At 49.8% G+C, this 21,172-nt stretch overlaps 1 protein-coding gene across 2 annotated transcripts; it reads right to left on the bottom strand.

Moving 5' to 3' along the window:
• Nucleotides 1–1,189: 1,189 nt before the first annotated feature.
• On the bottom strand, nucleotides 1,190–16,704 carry Pomc (proopiomelanocortin). 2 transcript variants are annotated; one of them, XM_015999967.3, is made up of 4 exons: nucleotides 16,570–16,704; nucleotides 7,064–7,341; nucleotides 3,856–4,040; nucleotides 1,190–1,911 (listed from the first exon to the last, which is right to left on the bottom strand). In XM_015999967.3, exons 3-4 carry the CDS (start codon nucleotides 3,985–3,987, stop codon nucleotides 1,324–1,326), a joined length of 720 nt encoding a protein of 239 aa, XP_015855453.1. In that variant the 5' UTR covers nucleotides 3,988–4,040; nucleotides 7,064–7,341; nucleotides 16,570–16,704; the 3' UTR covers nucleotides 1,190–1,323. The 2 variants fall into 2 exon arrangements, with proteins under 2 accessions (XP_015855453.1, XP_006981475.1); XM_006981413.4 differs by having other exon boundaries at nucleotides 3,856–4,010; nucleotides 16,570–16,699.
• Nucleotides 16,705–21,172: the final 4,468 nt, after the last annotated feature.

The following is a 21,172-nucleotide window of genomic DNA, read 5'->3' as shown; positions in this document are numbered from 1 at the left end:
GGGGCATAACAGACACACAGCAAGTAGCTTGCCCTCCTGGACAGACGGCATGCCCTACAAGAGAGGGAGCTGACCGCCGGAGCCCTGAAAATGAGCAGAGCCACTGGATGAGAGTATGCCTGGCCTAGAAGAGGGGGTCTCGAGCCTAGGCTTGCATTGAAAGAGGCAAGATGATGTAAGGTGGGCAAAGGTGGCGTTAGGAATGGGGTCCAGGCCGTGAAGAACCGAAGGGCGGCAATGAGACCAACAGACATGAAACAGGACCTTCATCCCAGGAAACACGAGCTGAAAAGCTGGGTAGGAGAGTGAACATGGCTGACATGGGCTCTACATACTTTGCCCCAGAAGTTTGCACCTGATGGGAAGGAAATTGGGGTGTAGGGGGCGCTGCTTTGGTTGGTGGGCCAGGGACTGTGAGACTAACAAGCTCTTTTTAAATATATGTATTAATGCGGATCATCGGCATAGGGAGCAACTGGACGCCGGCTGGTTAACGCACTAGGATAGTGGAGGTCTTCGGGGAGAACTTGAGAATGAAAGACTGAACAACAGGGAGGGCTGGGGAGACACAGCAAGGTAGGAAACCAGAACCCCTAAGACTCGAGCCTGGAGAGACGATGCGTCTATCTGCGGAAGAGGGTAAGATCACGTGCCTTGCGCATATGTGAATAACCAAATTGAAACCGCTATCAACCCTGACATTTTCCTGATCAAATAATGACGTCTCTTTTCTCTTATCCTTGCCCTTAGGTCAAGAAGGAAGGGGCAGGTGAGATAACTAAATCCGGGGAGGGTGCAGGGACCTGCCTGAGCTCACAGATCAGGACTCAACATGGCAAGGAATGTCGGAGCTTCCTGAGTGACAGCCCCAAAGCCCTTTCCAATGGGGAGTGGGCCTTGGTGGTGCCACCCGGCTTCCAGCCCCCAAGGTCATCACTCTTGTAGGAATCTTGCTTTGGGGACAGGCTCCCAGCTAAGCACATCATAGGGATGTTGGACAGAGAACCAACCCTGAGCCATCCAAACTATTTGCACCCCCACCCTACGCCCCCCGGAGTCGTTTGCTGGGGCAAATGGGTAGAGCTATGTTTTCTTCACGCTACCACCTGGTCACGTGGTGGTGTCAATGGACAGCTGTGTGTGTTTTGACTTTATTCACGCGGTCTGCATCGAAGGCCAGAGCCATCTGTGAAATCGGAAAGGTTTTATTTCCTGACTACAGGCAACTCTAGGAGGCTTGAGGTCTGCGGCAGCGAGCAGCTCGCCCATGCAGGGATGGAGGAGGCTTGGGGTGAGGAGACCTCCCCCCCTGTCCCCGCGCCCTCACTGGCCCTTCTTGTGAGCGTTCTTGACGATGGCGTTCTTAAAGAGTGTCACCAGGGGCGTCTGGCTCTTCTCGGAGGTCATGAAGCCGCCGTAGCGCTTGTCCTTGGGCGGGCTGCCCCAGCGGAAGCGCTCCATCCGATAGGGCCCGTCTGCCGCGCCGTCGGCGGCCGCCTCGGGCTCCAGGCCCCTCCGGAACTCCAGGGGAAAGGCCTCCGCCGACTCGTTCTCGGCGACGTTGGGGTACACCTTCACTGGCCGTCGCTTCTTGCCCACCGGCTTGCCCCAGCGGAAGTGCTCCATGGAGTAGGAGCGCTTGCCCTCGCGCAGGCCGGGCTCAGAGCCACCGGCTTCCCCCGCCGCCGCCGCCGCCGCCGCCGCCGCCGCAGCCGCAGCAGCATCCTCTTCCTCCTCCTCCTCCGCGCGCCGCTGCGCCGCGCCGCTGCCGTTCCGGGGGCCGAAGCGATCCCAGCGGAAGTGGCCCATGACGTACTTCCGAGGGTTCTCGGTCAGCGGCTGCTCGTCCCCGTTGCCTGGGAACACGGGCGTCTCCGCCGAGAGGTCAGGTTTGCAGGCTCGGAGGCAAGCCTGTTGGAGAGAGAGAGAGAGCGAGCGCGCGCGCCCCACCCACACGTGAGCCAGGCCAGAGCCTGCGGCCACCGGCCACCGGCCACCGTCCCCTGGTCGCAGAGCCACTTGGAGCCTGGAGGCCATCGCACCCAGCACGTGGGCACCTGCACACCTGCACGTGGGCACCCGGTCTCCCAGGCCCCGCCGACATCTTGCACACAGCTGTGCTTGCCCTTGCATGATTCTGCCCAGACGGCAGCAAGCACCCCGTCCCCATTCCTTGCCTACTTGTCTTTTTTAGCTCTTACTATCAGGACCTTGCTATTACATGCACCAAAACGGGGTGTTGTCATTTAATGATGGCAAAGTGTGGCTCCGTTTAAGTACAGGAGGGGCATGGGACCGGAGTTTGAGAGAGGATCTTTCCTAGTTATAGATGTCTGACTTCTGGGGCTTAAATTTTCAACAGTGCCTCAATCTTACCCCAGTAATCTACAGTGTCGTGCCTACTCCGGCCCTGTACCCTTGCCCCCTTGTCTCAAAACTTCCCGGCGTCCACTAATTCTTTTACTCTGTGTGTTGATCTCGTGTTGTCTCCATCAGAATTTTGAGACAAGTTGGTCCATTTCTCTGCCTCCTTATTCTAACTTGAAGGAAGGCTGGAAAGCCGGGGTGGGGGTGTATTTCCACCGCAATGCTATGCTTGTGCCTCTGCACTCCGGCCCTAGAGGATTCGACAAGGGGGCTTTATTTACCCATAGCCTGCATCCTTAAGGTTTTTTTTTTTTTAAGATCCTTGGGAGTTGCTGAGGAGAAGACAGAAGGCTCTCATCCACTCTTTTCAGTTGAGGGGTTTCAACACCAGAGATTCAGAATTATAATACTGCAGAATGCTAACAGTGGATGATAAAAACAATGTAATTTAAATACCTTTCCCCCAGGACATATAATGAAATGGGGTGGGGGGTGCTCAGAAAGAGAAAAATATCTGATCAAGGTGCCCCTGCTCATTGGTGTCAGAGGTGGGGACAGAACCTATGACTCTGACCTTATTTAGCGCACACACACACAAACACACACACACACCTTTCTGATGAGATCTCCTCAGGAGAGGCTATGCAATGTGTCTCAAAAATCAACAGTCTTAGGGGGTTCTGAACTGGGTTCTCCCAAAGGTTCCTTGGGTTCTCTGAGTCTAAAACACACTGTATATGAACCTTGCTCTTATGTCTTGAGGAGGCCTCTCCCATCATCTAGCCTCAGCTGTCTATCGATAGCAGAACAGACACCCGCAGTCACCCGGCATTCGTGTGCACACACGTGGTGACCTGGAAGGAGCTCCAGCCTGTCCCAGAGGGCTTGTACATGCTTCTGGAAAGACCAGAAAGGAACCTGGCAGGAAGCCTGCCTTCTAGAAACAGCATGAGATATTTGGCACCAGTTTTACACACACACACACACACACACACACACACACACACACACACACAGTACTTCGGTCTTTCCTTCTCCTTCTGGAGATGTTGTATGGAAATACCTAACTGGTAATGGCCTTGTAACTGGAAGAAAATAAAGACATTTGAAGCGAAATTGTAAGTTTTCAGTTCCTAAAGGGGAGCTATTTTGGGAAGTAAATGGTTGGAGATACAGGATCAATTAAGGGAGCAATCATGGTTTATATGGCACTGTCTAAATTGAGTATATGGCAAGGGGTTTTCACAGAAAACAGAGTGAGGATAATAGAGCACAAATCATGGACCAGACCCCTTTTTCTCTGAAGCCACCTCCTCCCTCACCTTTGCCTAATTCCAGCCTTATGGGGAAAAGTTCTGTAACTGCTCTGGGTCACTCCAATCAACGGAGATGACTTTCCCCAACCCCACACTGCTCTTCCTCTGGAGCTGTCCTAAGCCCAGGACCATCTTCTCCCCAAACCAAGGAGGTCTCCCGTGGGCCACATACCAGCAGGTTGCTTTCCGTGGTGAGGTCCTGACACTGCCTGCTGTCCAGGCACCAGCCCCACACTTCCATGGAGGTCTGAAGCAGCAAGGCCAGCAGCAGGACCCCTGAGCGACTGCCGCAGGACCTCGGCATCTTCCAGGTGACAGGCTGCGGCTCTGCAGAGGCAAACAAGATTGGTGGGACCCCTGCAAGGAGCAGAACAATGTTGGCTAGTCACCAGGAAGGACCTCGGGCCAACACTAACAGCTCTCACTTGTGCCGTCCAAGGCTTTCTGAGGACAGGAGCCATGCTCAGAAGTTGGAAGGTGTGCGTGGAGCTATCATGGGCAGGATAAGAGAAGAAGAGCTCAACTCAGCTTTGGGCAGCTGTCCCTGCCCCCCCCCTATTTCCTGTTGAAACCAGACCCTTAAAGAAAAGAGAAATTAGAGATGAGGCTATTTGGTGATCACGTAGTCCAATCCCTCATCGGAGAGGCGGGAAAGCTGAAGCCAAAGGAAAAATCATTTGTGTTCATGATGAAGTAAAGGTAAGTTCTCCTGCATTCCCAGAGAGCTTTCTAAGTTTACTGCCTGGCTGAAGCTACAGTTCAACACTCCGTATCCGACAGGAAGACAAAGGCCTCGAACTCAGAGAGATCCACCTGCCTCTGCCTCCCCAAGTGCTAAGAGTAAAAGGTGTGTGCCACCACGCCCAGGGCTGGGAAGATGTCTTTTTAAAGCAGATCCCAGTTCTCTTAAACTGTCCTGTTTTCTAAACTTACATACCATGCACCATACCTCTGGAAGCCTGAAATGTACGAACTTAGAGGATATTGATACAAGGAAGGCAGGAGGCTGAAAGGAAGCTTTCTCTGCAGTGAAGAGCCACTGGGGGACACTGTTGGAGAATGCAGAAAGCACCTTTGGGCACATGCCAAGGTCAAGAGCCCAATAGGCAGATGAGAACACTCACACTGCCTTGACCCCCTGGTGTCCAGCTCTTCCCTAGCTCCGCTGACCCTAGCTCTTAGAATGTTACACCTGCTCCCCCTCACCAAGGATCCCTGATGTCACCCTAGTCTAATGTTTCTCACCAACGCTACACCCATTCTGATTACCAGCTGTTAAGGTGACACTAGATCAGAAAAATTAGTTCGTAGTAAGATGTGAAGGACAGCCAGGCGGTCGTGGAGACAGAGTGAGTTCCAGGACAGCCTGAGCAACACAGAGAAACACCCCATGTTGAAAAACAAAGAAAAAAAATTTAATTAAAAGAGATTTCAATAACTAAAGTGTCTGTCACTCCTAACAAACATTCGCATTTTAAAATGAATGGGCAGAAAAATCTCATTTGGAGAGATGTGAGCCTGGCCTTTATTTTTGAGAGAGATGATTTGGGAGTGAAAGTCTTCCTTCAAGAATCTCTTCCCCTCTGCTCCACCCCTGTATCATTCTGCAAGAGCTGGTTGTAGTACAAGCTTTGAGTTTTGGGGTTTTTTCTTTTTTTTCAGAGCCACCATTAGTGGGCGCTGGCAGCCATTGAACTGTGGGGACCACACCTCAGCCCAGAAGCAACCTTATTCACCTTCTTGGTGCTCAAGCTCAGATGGGCACACAATTAGCCCAAAATGCTGAGATCACAAATCCCCCCCCCAGAAAAATGATAACTAACATGAAAACATGTCAGTAAAGAAAAATAAGATCATACAAATCTAATAGTCATCTCAACTAAGTTTCAGCTGTCCTCAAAGCTGGATGACTGTGGAATGAGGTTTATAGTTGAAGGAGCCACAGTCGAGATTTCAGGCCTTCAAAAGCCTGCTCTCTCCTAGCCACCCACTGTGGACTAAAATCCTCTTCCTGCTCCTCCTCCTTTTCCTCCTCCTCCTCCTCCTCTCCCTCCTCCTCCTCCTCCCCCCCCTCCTCCTCCTCCAGGAGCTCCTGGTTAGATGGCTCCTGAGAGCAACTTGCTATGTGTTTTCTCATATGTATTCCCCCTTTCTCACGGGGGAAACAAATATCTTATTTGTATCTTTTGGGGGAGGGAACTAAAAGTAGTGCAGGAAATGTCGAAAGCTGTGCTTCTCATAGGTGGGAGAGTGTAGGATTCCAGTCCTTAAAAGCCCTGGAAGATAGAAAGTTGCAATTTATTCATTTTGACACAACTACACCTATTAGGACCCCATGTACAGGGGGATTCTCTGAACTCAGGAGAGCCTTATATTTACTTCCTCTTCAAGTGCCACCGACATAGTCCTCTCTCTCTAAAGCCCTCTCCAAGAGGCATGGAGATGCGACTTCATCCATACATCGAGCACGCGCCTCAACTTCTATAATACTCAAAGGAAACAAGCCATTGAATGAATCTGCGCCTACTTCACAAATTGAGTAACACAAACATACACTACTTACTTTCATTTTACTTGGCTCCTCCCAGCCATTCTGTGAAAACCTCCCCTGCTTTATTTATACACGGAGAATTTGGGGGCTCTGTCCCTCCTTCATTTGAAATGTCCTTTGCCTGAGCATGGTCCTTTCAAATGCCGCACAGCCCTACATGTACTTTTGAGGGCTTCCAAAACTAGACAGGTATCTCAGAACCTTGGACAGTTCCCTCCCTTCTCGGTATTTTAACCGGGGCTGGATCTTGGAAGAAATGCCTACTGGGAAGGAATGCCTACTGTCCTATCCCGTAACCCACATAATTACCGCAATGCAGCCGCCTCCGATCCGCTAAGATGCGCGGGGAAATCAGGAGTTGGGGGCTGCAGCAGCAACAAAGGAGCCCCACTATTAGGAGCTTATTGTGACTTGGCCTTCTCTCCCACTGCCTTTCCAACGTGCATTTACATTCAATACAAATATATAAACAAGTCCGAACAATCGAGAAGAGAAACAGGGGAATTCTTCCAAGATCTCCCCAGGGGCTGGTCGGACTTTAAGATGATCCTAAGCATCCCAATGCTTCATTTCTCCGTGCAGACCCCAAGACTACCCCCTTCCCCGACGGCAGCCATCCCCGGAATCGCCAAACCACCTGCTTTCTGGAGCGTTGCAGCCTGTCACCCCATCGTCCCGGCTCAGTTCTCTCCCTCTCTCAAAAACTTTGCAAAGAGCTCAGGTCCCCGACAAGCTAGAGCGCCAGTCTGCATTCCCGCCTGCGGAGCATCCCAAGGCCCAGGAGCAGAGCTCAGTGTAGAAGAGCTGTCCCGAGCTGTGGCACCCTTACCTGTCGCGGAAAGGCAGCTCTCCGGGGACAAAGACGTTTGGTGGCCTCTCTTGGTCACTGCTCTTTAACTTCCTTCTCCTCCTTCGCCGCCGGTTTGGATCCTGTCGCTCCTCTCGCTCCTTTTATACTTGCGGGGCTGGGTGGGTGAGCGTTGGACGTGACCTTCCTGGCAGCGCTTCTGCAGCGCAACAGGCGAATCCCGGGCCACGTGAAGGGGGGCGGCGGGCCGCGGGAAGGGGGGGGCTTCCCGGTGGAGGCTGAGCTCAGGGCAGATGTGCCTGGAAAGCGCGGAGGCTGGCATTAGCACAGACCCGCAGAAGCGCACACCTGCGGCCGGTGGTCAGGAAGAACTTAATTAAGCATGGTGTTGGATCTCTACTCAGGACAGGGCAGAGGCTTAGCATCCTGGTGCGAGGCAGGCCTAGCTCTGAGGTCACGCAGATCGGAGTGAAATTACCTGTGTGCGTCCGTCTGCCTTCCTGGCATTTGGAAGTAAATATCACTAATGAGGAGTGAGTCTGTTATGCCTCAGATTTCCCCAATGTTGGGAAAGTGTGATGGTCTTGTGGGATCAAAATCTATCTGTTCCGTTTTGGAAAGGAAAACGACAGGCTGTCGGGGGTCACCCACAGCAACCCAAGGGCTACCTCTTGGGGTTGGGGAGGGTGCAAGTGAGCTGGACAGCCCCCTCGGTCCCCAAGGCCTAGGCCAGGACAGGTGCACTTCTGTGCCCAAACTCCAAGGAAAGCTCCCAGCCTCAGACTATTAACCAGGAGGTGCAATGTTCTGAGGAGGTCTACCGAAGCAGGCTCCTCTCTGGGCTGAGAGCTGGCAGGATGGTCTGGGGACTGTGGGCCAGCCTTCACCATGTGGCCAGGCCCAGGCATTCTGGCTTGGCTGTAAGCTCTCACAGGCCAGGCCAGACCAGGACACAGAGACCTGCAGTGACATCTACCTGACCCTGGACAAAGAGCAAAACAAACTTGTGAGGAGAGGTGTGGCTGGCAGAATCAGGGTGCCTGCTTAATCTGCCAATAGAAGGAACTTTATCCCCCCAATTAGATGCCCTTTGGGGAAGGGGGCAGACTCCAGGACTTCCTTGAGAGTTCAGCCTTTCTGATTGGCAGCACCAACTCTGCATCCAAATCTCCTTTCCTTTTGTGCCACAGTAGAGCACTGAGCTCCCTAATGGTGAACAAGACGTGTGGCACCAGGCTTTGGCCTCTTTGCAGGGTTATAACCTGCTGTCCATCTTGTATCCTGGACTTCACCCACCCCCAAACATTCATACTCCATAAGCGCTACTTTCTGCCTCTACTTCCCCCAGTGTTCCCCGCAAGCTAAGCACCCTCCCTCCCTCCAGTGAGGTAACTCAGATTCATAGTAAGATCTAGCTCTCAAAAACAAAATAAAATAAAATAAAAAAATCTAGCTCTCCATCATCACCCAGTTCCCATTTAGCTCCTTTTGGCTATTATTTCTGCCAGGAGCCTGAGAGGCAATGTCTGTTCTGCAGGGAACCCCATCCCTGTCTCTCCTGGATAAGCAGCTTATGGTGCTTGACCCAGTTCCCTTCTGTCTTCTGTCCTCCCTTCCATCCACCTCTGCCCTTCCCACCGCCAGGCCTGTCGACGCCTTTCAATCGGAAGGTGACTTTGTCTTGTTTCCCTTTGCATTACTGTTGCAACTTTGGGAAGCCGGCCGGGGTGGCATCAAAGTCAAACCAGAGCCAGGCGGTGGCGCTGGCCTTTAATCCCAGCACTTGGGAGGCAAGGGCAGGTGGATCTCTGTGAGTTCAAGACCAGCCTGGTCTGCAAAACAAGTTCCAGGACAACTAGGACTGTGGCACAGGGAAACCCTGTCTCAAAAAAAAAAAGAAAGAAAAGAAAAGTCAAACCAAGATAAAGTTGGATTGGACAATCATTTGAGTTCCTAATTATATATAGAAGAACTTACTTTAGTTAATGTGAACTGAAAAGTCATTGAACCATATTAGGAAACACTGGTTTAGTTATAGGATGTTTAAAAAAAAAAAAGGCAGGAGAAAAGGGTGGCTGGAATCATGGCCAAAAATCAGGCCACTTGATCCAGTAAAGAACGAAAACCAGGGGCTGGGGAGATGGCTCAGTGGTTAAGAGCACTGGCTGCTCTTCCAGAGGACCCATGTTTCAATTCTCAGTACCTACATGGCAGCTCACAACTGTCTGCAACTCCAGCTCCAGGGGATTTGACACCCTCCTACATACATACATATGCAGGCAAAACACCAATGCATATAAAATAAAAATATATTTTCTGGAAAAAGCTTTAGAAAAACCCAGGACAGAACCAGGGTCAAGAGGACACTGTCACCAGACAGGCATTAAACATTAGTGTCACTAGAAAAAAAAAAATCACTGTTGTTTTGCATCTTAATATCAATAGTTTCTCTTTGAAAGCCTGGAGCAGGTGCCTCTGAAGGTCTCAAACAACAACAGTTTTCCTCTTTTAGTCTAACACTGTAGTGAATTCTTACCACATTGTTGATTGCTTTTCCAATGTTGAATGTACTGTGCTTTCAAAGAAGTCCAATTTAATGATGATGAGTATCCCTTGTACGGCTTGCTTTTTTGTTTGTTTGTTTTTGTTTTCTGAGGGGAAAAACCCAGGAGGAGGGGAACGTTATTGTTGCTAATGAGAAAAGCAAGTACTATATAAGTCTTAAGAAAACTAGAGATGGAATCCAGAAAATGAAGCTGATCATTGAACACAGCTGGAGTGTGTGTGTGTGTGGGGGGGGGGGGGGTTGGGGTGCTTCCTCTGCTATAACAGGATAAAAGAGAAGGGGGAAGAGGAGGAGATGTAAGATACAAGTGGGCTGGTAGGCTAAACCAGAGGGAGATGAATGGGTTTTCTAGATATCAGGTCTTTAACCTTGTGACTCAGCATTTCTTAAGACTTATCCCAAGAAACCGTCTAGCAGTTCTACTAAATTTTCTTCAAGACCATCCCTATATCAGTTATCACAACAATAAAATAAAAACCAATGCTAAAGATGCAGTTATAAGAATTATAATGACATCATACAGTGGAATATTCTGTGACTATTTAAAAATAACAGTGGGGGGCTGGAAAGATGGCTTGGCAGGGGCTGGAGAGATGGCTCAGTGGTTAAGAGCACTGTTCTTTCAGAGGTCCTGAGTTCAATTCCCAGCAACCACATGGAGGCTTACAACCATCTGTAATGAGATCTGGTGCCCTCTTCTGGCCTGCAGGGATATATGCAGGCAGAACACTGTATACATAATAAATAAATAAATCTTTAAAAAAAAAAAAAAAAAAAAAGATGGCTTGGCAGATAAGATCATGTAAGATCATGTACTGTTCTTGTAGAGACCCAGGTTAGGCAGCACCTGTGTTGGTCAGTTCATAACTGCCTATAACTCCAGCTCCAAGGGACTCAATTCTCCTGGCCTCCATAGATACCCACACTCACGTGCGCGTTCTCAGACAGAGATACACACACATTAAAAGTTATAAGAATAAGTCCTTTCGTTTTTTAAATGGGGCTATTCCTCAACATAAAAATAATCATTGGGCCAGGCAGTGGTGGTGCACACCTTTAATCCCGGCACCTGGGAGGCAGAAGCAGGCAGATCTCTGTGAGTTCGAGGCCAGCCTGGTCTCTAGAGTGAGTTCTAGGACAGGCTTCAAAGCTACACAGAGAAACCCTGTCTCGAAAAAAAAAAAAAAAAACCATTAATAATAATCATCATCATCATCATTGGATAGTAGGTGGGGGAAATAAAAGATATATAGATGTAGGTGAAGGTGTGGATAGAAGCAGAGACGGGGAGGAAAATAGAGCGAGTGTTAATGAGGGTTGCTCTGGTTGTCTAGGTGAGTCACAGCCCACCCAACGGTAAATGCTTTGCAGCAACAGTGTTTAATTTGCTCGGGTACCTGCACCACAAGTAGGAGGGTTCAGCAGGACCATCAGGGCCCTGCTCCACCATGGGGCAGCTTGGAGCCTGAGGTCTATAGCTCCAGAAGCTGCTTGCTCACAGCTCTGGCTCCTGGGCTGAGAATGCTCAAATCAGGGGGAGCAGGCATGGGGGGAGTGTTAGGGCTTCTGGGATCCCCCCATCCCCACTTCCATCTCTATGGAACTTGGGCATGGGGTTCTCAGTAGCTGGAGAACGGCTGGGCTTCTCATGTCTAGACCCAGGCCTCCTGAGCACAGGTTTGGGAGCCAGGTAGAGGTCGTGGTTGCCTAGCCTTATGGTCTAGCCTTGGGAGTTTCACAGAAGCATTCTTGCCCTTTATTGGTTGAGGTTATCACAAATCCCACACAGCTATAAGGGAAAGGGAAACTGACTCCAGCTTTCTAGGAGGGCACATTGGCAGCACATCGATAGGATAAGTGGTTGACGAGTGTGGTGGCGCACGCCTTTGATCCCAGCCTTAGAGAGACAGAGGCAGGGGGATCTCCGAGTTTAAAGCCAGCCTGATCTACAGTGTGAATTCCATAGTGAGACCTTGTGGAGGGGGGGGGTTGCAGAGACGAGGAGGAGGAAGAAGGGAGGGAAGAAGGCAAGGAAGCAAGTGGATAGGCTGCCGCTCTTTTGAAAAACCAATCTTTCCACTTAAATGCAAAGGGCGCTCGTCTCCTCCCTCTAGACCTTCACTTCACACTCCTTAGGGGCTCAACTTCAAGCCCCCAGAACTCATGGACAGTTTTACTGGCTTGGGGGTGTTTGTGAGGTGGGTGGGTCCTCAGAGCCAGGGCCTTGTACGTGTTCCTAAAACTAAAGAACTATAACATCGACCTGGAGAGATGGCTCAGTGGTTAAGAGCACCGACTGCTCTTCCAGAGGTCCTGAGTTCAATTCCCAGCAACCACATGGTGGCTCACAACCACCTGTAATGAGATCTGGTGCCCTCTCCTGGCCTGCAGGGATACATGCAGGCAGAATACTGTATACATGATAAATAAAGAAAGAAAGAACTATAACATCGAAGAGACAGTTTCCCTTCACCCAACACCCCACACACATTCGGGGTTCCCAGTCAGAGGAAATGTTGGGACACAGCCTGGCCTGTGTTCCAGAACCTTCAGGGTGCAGCTCTGCCTGGCATGATCCCCTAACCCCCATCCCTGGGGATCCTGGTCCTTCTCTGTATCAGTTCTCCTTTCTCCAAACAGCTTGAAGGACAGCCGACCGCTCTCCTTGCTTGCTGCCTACGGCGCTTCAGTTTGTCCGGCTCATCCGCTGCCCGTCAGGTGTTTAGAGAGTTCTCAGAGCGGGGCCTGCAGCAGATGCCATGAGGATGCTGGCTGGAGGGTGGGAGAAGAAGGGCAGCGGCGGTGGGGGGGTGGGGGGATCGCAAGTCGCAGAGGGGCTCCGGCTGAGCCACGTGACTCCTGCGTGACTCCTGCGTGGTGAAGGCTCCTGGGAGTCTTACCCCTGGCTCCAGCCCTACCAGGTGGCTGTGGGCACAGGGCTGAGCCTCTTTCGTCACCCAGCTTTTCACCTCTGCGCGTTTAATTGGAAAGGAGATGGCACCAGGGTGTAAGAACGTTACAAAGGCAGGTGCAGAGCAAGCTCCTCAGGGGTAGAAAGGGCCAGCGGGGGCTAGAAGGAGCACCAGATGGTCTAACTCTCAGCCTCCCCAGTGGCGCCAAGCACTGGGGTCATCTCACTGCGAGAAAAGTCTTGGGGATGAGACTGCCAGCCAGCTGTGTTTGGGAGACTGGGCTGTAGCCAGCACCAACTCAACTCTTAGCAGGAAGTGAGGAAGTCCCGGCTCAGCCCTGACCCGTGGTCCCCATGGAAAAGTCGTAGTAGCTGCCCTGGGGTAGAAGCACTTATGACCCTCTCTGGGCCCCTGACAGAGAGACCTCAAGTTGCTGTTTTGCGGGGCGGGGGGGGGGGGGTGCTAAATACTGGACTGGTGCCACTTTTGGCAGAGACATAGCAAATGACAAGCTCCTGGCTATCTGGGAGAGTATAGAGAAGAGAATGAGAGGCAAAGTGCCGCCTTTCGCTTTAGCTCTGAAATATCCTTCCTATGCTTCCCATGGGGACCAAGGAGCCTGGAGCAGAGGGTGGCTTTTCTACCTACTTAGGGTCCCTCTGGGAATTAACCCATGGGCTGAGTGTCTTGATGCTTAGGAAGGAAGGAAGAAGCCCATGGATTGGGCACAGGATGTAGGATGTAGGATGTAGGTCATGGGAAGCAGAATGTGTGCTACCCAGCCCAGGACCAAAGATACATCCCAGGGCCCTGGATAGGAAAGGTTAGAAAACAGCCTGGCTTGGGAGGCAGAGCAAGGCAGATCTCTGTGAGTTCGAGGCCAGCCTGGGTTACCAAGTGAGTTCCAGGAAAGGTGCAAAGCTACACAGAGAAACCCTGTCTTGAAAAACCAAAAAAAGAAAAGAAAAAGAAAACAGCCTGGACCAGACCTTGCAATAAGCTGAATTCTGGGTGTGAGTGTGGGGTGGGGGAAAGTTGTCCAGCATTTTAGAGTGGAGCTAGGGGACCAGATGTGCTCAGTCCCAGCACTTGAGAGGCAGAGACAGAGCTGTGAGTTGGAGTCTAGCCTGGTCTATATATCAAGTTCTAGGCCAAACTGAGTTAAAAAAAAAAAAAAGGTGAAGATTTTATATATAAACTGGAACCAAAGCCACCATTCTGAGCACTTCTTGTTTCTTGAACACAGAATATACATGTTGTCACCTAGAGGTGGTGGGACCCGGGAGAAGGGAGCTGATAAATGAGGCAGACAAAAGTCTCATGCAATAGCCAACTTTATTCAGAGCATCAGACAGTTTATGATCTGAGGGTTAAGAGGAGTCGCCTGAAAAAAGTGTCCAACCACAAGGACAAGCCGCATGTGTGATGGGCAAACTGCACGGGGCAGGCGAGCCCCAGGGAGCAGGTGAGACGCATGTGGCAAAGCATGCTTTCCCACAGAGGCATACAAACAAGTAACGGCCAGGTGTAATGAATAATCTGAAGTAAACACACTCCTATCCGCGACACCTGAGAAGGACCTGAAATGACATTCCAAGAATAATTTGTGTTTTGAAGAAACTGAGGTCACAAAACTTGTTTTCTTGGAGTTTTCTCACAATCACTCCGAAGTCCAACACATGTTAATAAACTCTCTCTCTCTCTCTCTTTCTCTTTCTCCTCTCTCTCTCTCTCTCTCTCTCTCTCTCTCTCTCTCTCTCTCTCTCTCTCTCTCTCTCCTCTCTCTCTCTCTCTCCCCCTCTTTCATTAGGGGTCAAACCCAGACCTTCACACATACTAACCTAGTACTCTGCCACTGAGCCACACCCCAGGACCTACCTTTCTCTCCTCCTAGTCATTTACAAGGATCTGTCTCAAATGAACCTGTCAAAGTCAATCGTAAAGATTCCTCCTCCCTTACAAATGCCAAGTGCAGAAAAGAGCCACACTGGGTCCAAGCCAGAGACAAGATCCCGAAAGCCTCCTTGAATGGTGCCTCTGGCCATTGCTGCAGGGTCATTAGGGGACAGATAAGCCAAGGTTGTCAGGGAGTCACAAGCGTAGAAGCCAGGGCGGAGGTCAGATTTGAAAGTGACGCAGAGGCGGGGCCTCAAGACGATGCATCATTCTGGGATGTGGGAAGACAGCAGGGCGGAATGGTGTGAGGAAGAAAATCATGAGCTCTGTGACCCTGAAGAGTTACTTAACCTCTCTGATCTTCTCAAAGGCCCACCTCATGGTGCTGGCCAGGGTTCAAGCAGATCGGGAACATTCCAGTTGCTATTAAGATTGTCAGCACACACCTTTAATGGCAGCACTTGGGAAGCAGAGGCAGGTAGATCTCTTGAGGTCCCCAGAGAGAGTTTCAGGACAGCCAGGGCTATACAGAGAAATAAAACAGAGATTGTCAGTGCAAACACTGGGTCCGTCTGCTGGACACACAATTCACGTCTGTCATCCAGGCACTCGGGATACTGAGGCAAGGGCCTCTCAAGGTTGAGGTCAGGCTGGGCAGTTTAGTTAAAGGGAATCCTGACTCCTCTGACGGCAGCCTGCTGGAATGGAGGAAGAAGTGTGGATTTGAGCTCCATGGATGGGTTCCAAAGCCAGGAGCAAACTGGAGAAGAGGGCCCTTGGTGCCCCAGATGGTCCTGGGAAAGGGGAGGGTCCACTGCCCCCTCATCCCTGCCAAAGCCCCAGGGGAGGCAATTTTTCAAGTTGTTCCCATCTAGCTACAGCTGGGCCCCTTTATGGCATTCACTGCGACCCCAAGGGCAAAGAGGAATCAATTTGTGTGGAAACGTGGCATGAAAGAGATTTCAATTGACCTTTGAATGGGGTTTTAATTTGCTTTATTACAGCCAAAGGGCCCTGGTGAAGAGCCCCTGGAGACGGCTTTCATCCACTAATGCATGTGTTAGCGCAGGAGCCCACCACAGCCTGCAAGGATTGCATGTCCCAGAGAGCAGAAGGGTCCAGGCCAGAGGCCCACAGCCAAGGCAAGGCCTCTTCGGGACCCCCACCCCCCATTGGCTTTCAGCCCCCTGGGGCCAAAGTGGAGTCAGAGTGTTGAAGGGAGAAGCAGTGAGGGATGGGGTAACCTGGGCTCTTGCCGTGCCTTGTACCCCCTGTTATCTAAACAGTGACAGGATTCCATGGCCCTTGGTCCCTTCCAGGCAAGATGTTCCATGGATTAAAATCAGGTCTAGAATGGAACTCTGTGAAGAAATGATAACAGCTGAATGTGGTGGTTCATGCCTCTAACCCCAGCACTTGAGAGGCTGGGGCAGGAGGGTTGCTATGAGTTCAAGGCCAGCCTGGGCTACATAGCAAGGCCTTACCGAAAGAGAAGAAGGGGGAATAGGGAGAAAAAACAGAAACGACTGGGCGTACGGTCCGGCTGGCACTTCTTGCCTCGCACTCACAGGGTCCCGGGTTCAGTCCTCGGCACTGCATAAAACCATGTGAGGTGGTGCACACCTGAAACTCTAGCACTCTTGGGATGGGAACTGGAGGACTTCAGAGTTCAAGGTCATCTTCTTCAACTATATAGTGAATTCAAGGTCACCTTGGCCTACATGAGACCCTCTCTGGAAGGAAGGAAGGAAAGAAAGGGAAACAGAACGCACCAATGGACACAACAAAGCCCTCTGAACTTTGAGCCAAGGAGCTAGACACCTGTCCACCGGCCTCTCTGGTCTCCTTTGTACCTCCTCAAGACTCCTCACAGGGGCTGGCCAACCGCTCTTCCTGCCCATTCTCAGTCCCAGAGAAAGCTAGGGCCAGGGGGGCAAGGTGGATCTCTTCCTAAGTACCAGGCCTGCTGGCAAACCCATCCTGTGGCTGACCAGCCAGCCCGGGTCACGGCCTCTGTATCATTCATTTCATCACGATGGTGTGATGCAGTGACGCAGGACGCCTGCGTTAGAACGTCCCGCTCTTCTTGTTCCATTGCGCGGAGCGTGGGCGTTTTCCGCTGCAGAGCTTCCTGTGCCCTTTCCCAAGCTTACCTTAGCCCCAAACCCTCTTTTCAAAACGAGGGTCTGTTTCTGGGCAGTCAGAATGGACTTCCTGGAGGCGAGGTCTTTGCTGAAGATGTCCTGGCCGTTACACTCAAACCCGCTCTCCCGGATGACGTCCCTGCCAACCACTTACTCCAGACTGACTGAGCTCAGGTGCCAACCGTCACCAGTCTGACTCAGCGGTGACCACAATGGGCCCTTTGTGGGAGCCTCAGGCATTGACGGCTGCCCTTCCTCAGGAATTCAGAGTTCTCCAGCGGGGACCGAGGAAGGGACGCTGTTAATGCACATCCATTAGCGCAGGGCATCTCGGGAAGAGGCATTCAAAGCGCAGACATGCCCACCTGCTGCTGTCCCCACAATGGGGCTTGAAGTGGCCTTTTTACAGGCACTCAGCTCGGCCCCTGTCCCCGCTTCTGCGGGCTGGCGTCCTCTGCTTTTCATGCCTGCTCCTCAAGGGAACGGAGCAGCCTGGACTTCCAATCAAGCGACCCAACTGAGCCTCAGTCTTGCTGTCCCCAATGAGTAAACACCAGGCCCTAGCTGAGGCAGCTCAGGGTGACCTGCTCCAGGGCACAACCAAGAGTCCGTTACTCTGTGTGTGTGTGTGTGTGTGTGTGTGTGTGTGTGTGTGTGTGTGTGTGTGTGTGTGTGTCAAAACCTTGTTGAGAATGGAAAGCAAGTCTCTACACCAGCTCCCTGGGCAGCTGTCCTTGGTCCTTGAGCGGACACCCCTTACTTGAAAAGGCCAGTTGACTCCAAAGTCACTTTTTTTTTTTTTTTTTTTTTTGGTTATCAGTTATAATCCTTCTGCTGAATTGCTAATTGCTTCTTTCATTATAGGTACAATGGTTTTCATTCTAAGGTAGTCATTAAGGATAGACACAGGGGCAAATGCCTATAGTCCCAGGACCTGGACAGCTCCGGTAAGAAGATAGTCACTACTTGGGAAGCCAGCCTTTGCTACACAGCCAGTTCCAGACCAGCCTGGACTGTGTAATGTGATCCTATCTCAAAAACGACATCAGGCAGTCATGGTGGCCCACACCTTTAATCCCAGCACTCAGGAGGCAGAGGTGGGTGGATCACTGAGTTAGGGGCCAGCCTGGTCTATATAGCAAGTTCTACACCAGCCAGGACTTCAAAAAACAAACAGGATATAGTAAATAAAATCTTATAACTTATTTGCTCTTAAAAGGACATTCTTCAGGGCTGGAGAGAGGGTTTAGAAGTTAAGAGCTGGTGGTGGTGGCGCACGCCTTTGATCACAGCACTCAGGGGAGAGAGGCAAGCTGATTTTTGAATTTGAGGCCAGCCTGGTCTACAGATCGAGTTTCAGGACAGCCAGGGCTACACATAAGAAAGCCTGTCTCAAAACACCACCAAAAATGAAGTTAAGAGCTCTTGCTGCTCTTTCAGAGGACCTGAGTTTGGTACCATTGTCAAGTATCCACCTGGAACCCCAGCTCCACAGGACCCGATGTTCTCTTCTGGCCTCCCCAAGCACCTGTTACACATGGCATACATTCACATAGACACACACTCAAACAACTAAATAAAAGTAAGGGACATTTTATTCTTGTATAATATTAAAAGGACCAGTCTTAATGTTATACTTCCCAGGGGCTCAGAAGAGAAAACTACGTACAGTGAGAACTATTTTTCAGAAAATGGATCTAAGTACATCAGGCTCTTCTTCCATCTACTTTATTCCTCTGGGATAAAATCCTACCTGCACTGCTTCAGTTCTGTACTCAAACCTAGTTCCTTTCGGTTTAATTCTCTCTATAGTTGTCTGCTGTCTCCTCTAAGTTCTATCTTAATTCTCTCATCTTAGTTCTGCCCCATCTAGGTTCTCAGCCATCTAGTTCCTTCCCATCCTAGCTCCTCTCCCATCTCCTCCTTTTTCATCTTATTCTTCCTCATCTTGTTCTTCCTCATCTGGCTCTTCCTCATCTTCCATCTTGTCCCTCTAATACTCTCTCCTAGCCCTTCAATCTAGTTCTTCCTATCTAGTCATTCCTCTCCGGTTCTTACCCATTCAGTTCTTCCATTCTCTTTTTTCCTCTCTCTCTCTTTCCTCCTCTCAGTCTCCTTATTCTCTCAATTCTCTCAGGAATCCAGTTATAAACCCAAGCTATATCAATCTTCTCCACCGAGCAAGGTCACCAGGCTTGAATTCTTACAGGTTCATAAAGGCAGGTAAGCATTTTCCTCAGGCAGTGACCACCAGGCTTTCTTTTACAACCCAAAAGGGGAGTGGTAAAGGAGGAGGTCAATAGAGAGCTAGTGATCAGTTAGTATATCAAGAAGGGAATTTATGTGTTCAATCTACATTCCCAGAAGTGGTTAGGTAAGAAATTAGGGGTCCATTAGTAAGGTTGTATAAGAAAGAAGGGTCTCACCCTAAATTGCACAAGAAATAAAGCTATCCGCCTGACCTAGGAGACAGGTGTTGTTTCATTGGGCCTTGGATGCTTGATAGGTATTTTAGATAAATACACTGTTAGGAGTTCTTGGAAGCACACATAGCATTACAAGAAAATCACTGTAGGAATGAGCTAATATATATAACAAAAGCTAGAATATCACCAAGACTTCTTAAGCCATGGCTTGACCTTTGGAGAAGTCCTCGACTTTTCCAAGTAGTAGCTTTTGTGATAGTAGCTGAATTCCATTATGTTTTCCTATGGCTTGCAGCATTTTATTATTTTTTTTTTTCTTTTTGAGACATGGTTTCTCTGTGAAGCCCTGGCTGTCCTGGAACTCGTTTTGTAGACCAGGGTGGCCTCAAACTCACAGAAATTAGCCTACTTCTGCCTCCTGAATGCTGGGATTAAAGGTGCGTGCCACTATGCCTGGCTCAATAAAGGACATCTTAATCATATACCACACACACACACACACACACACACACACACACACACACACACATTGCTTTTTCAAGACAGGGTTTCTCCATGTAGTTTTGGTGCCAGTCCTGGAACTCACTCTGTAGCCCAGGCTGGCCTCGAACTCACAAAGATCCACCTGGCTCTGTCTCCTGAGTGCTGGGATTAAAGGCATGTGCCACCGCCGCCGCCCTGCAGTAATAAATATTTTTAAAGGACCAGCAAGATAACTCAGCTGCTGAAGGCACCTGTCTCTCAAGCCTGATGACCTAAATTCAACCCCTAGAACTTAGGGAAGACGAAGGAGAGAACCGGCTTCCCAGACTTGCTTTTGACCTCCATACACACATTGCAATGCACACTCCTTTGCATACACAACAACCAATAATTATTAAGAATTTGATAAAGGAGACATCTTCTTGTGGTGATATAAAATGATGCAAACTGTTTTGTAATTCCTACAAAAAAAAAAAAAGTATAAATAAACTGGCATGGCAGTGTACCTCTGTAAGCCCTGGGAGGGAGACAGGAAGATCCCTGAAGCTTATGGGCCAGCCAGCCTGCCAAATCAATGGGCTGCGGGTGCAGTGAGAGACTTCGTCTCAAAAAAAAATGAAAAATAAAAAGATAAAGGTGGTGAGCAATTGAGGAAATTGTCAAACTCTGGACAAACACACACACATAGACACCCTCCTACACACACACACACACACACACACACACACACGCATGCATACACACATGGGGACACACAAAAATTAAAGTTATCATAGGACCCAATAATTCCATTCTTGACCATATACTCAAAAACTTGTATAGAAAATTGTATTAAATATGTATGCTCTGTATATATTATGATTTTATATATATGTATTTGTAGCATGTACATGGTAGCTAAAAGGTAGGAACCACCTGAATTGTCATCTACTGCTGAGTGGATAAATAACATATGATATACCCATGCAATAGACAGTAAAAGGACATGAACTGCATAGACACAGCACAGGTGAGCATGTAAAACATGCTGCTAACTGGAAGCAGACCTACACAAAGGCCTATACACATTTTAGCAGTTTCTTGATACAGGGTCTCAGGTGGCCCCGTCTGGTCTTGAGTTCTATATGCAGGCAAGGGTGACTCTGGATTCCCGATCATCCTGCGTTCACCTCCAGGTGCGGAGATGACAGATACGCATCACCATACCCAGGCATACGGTTTTGATTCGAAGTACCCAGAACAGGCTAAACCATTCAGAAAATCAATAGATGAGTGGTTGGAGGCTTTCGAGTGTTGCTGGGAAAGAGTGACTACTAATGGGTATTGAGTTTCTTTTGGGAGGGATGGAACATCTCTAACACAGACATTCCTAACGTAGACACTGACTGTGTCAACCTGGGCAGAGTGTCACTCGCCTCTAATGCCAGTGACTTGAGAAGCAGATGCCGGAGGAGAGAGAGGGTTTAACCTAGGCTGACGTAGAGAGAACCCTCATCTCAAAGAAAAGCATGGAGTCCCAGCACCTGGGAGGTAGAGGCAGGAGGATCCAGGAGTTCAAGGTCATCCTTGGCTACATAGTGAGTGTGTGACCAGCCTGAAATATATGAGAGCCTGTCTTAATAATAATAATAATAATAATAATAATAATAATAATAATAATAATAAACAAAGGAAAGCGAACACAAACAGAGCTGTGCACACAC

The sequence above is a fragment of the Peromyscus maniculatus genome, chromosome 22, assembly GCF_049852395.1.
Source record: "Peromyscus maniculatus bairdii isolate BWxNUB_F1_BW_parent chromosome 22, HU_Pman_BW_mat_3.1, whole genome shotgun sequence".
Lineage (NCBI taxonomy): Eukaryota > Metazoa > Chordata > Mammalia > Rodentia > Cricetidae > Peromyscus > Peromyscus maniculatus.
The sequence above is the reverse complement of the archived record's forward strand: the minus strand, read 5'-3'. Positions and strand labels throughout refer to the sequence as shown.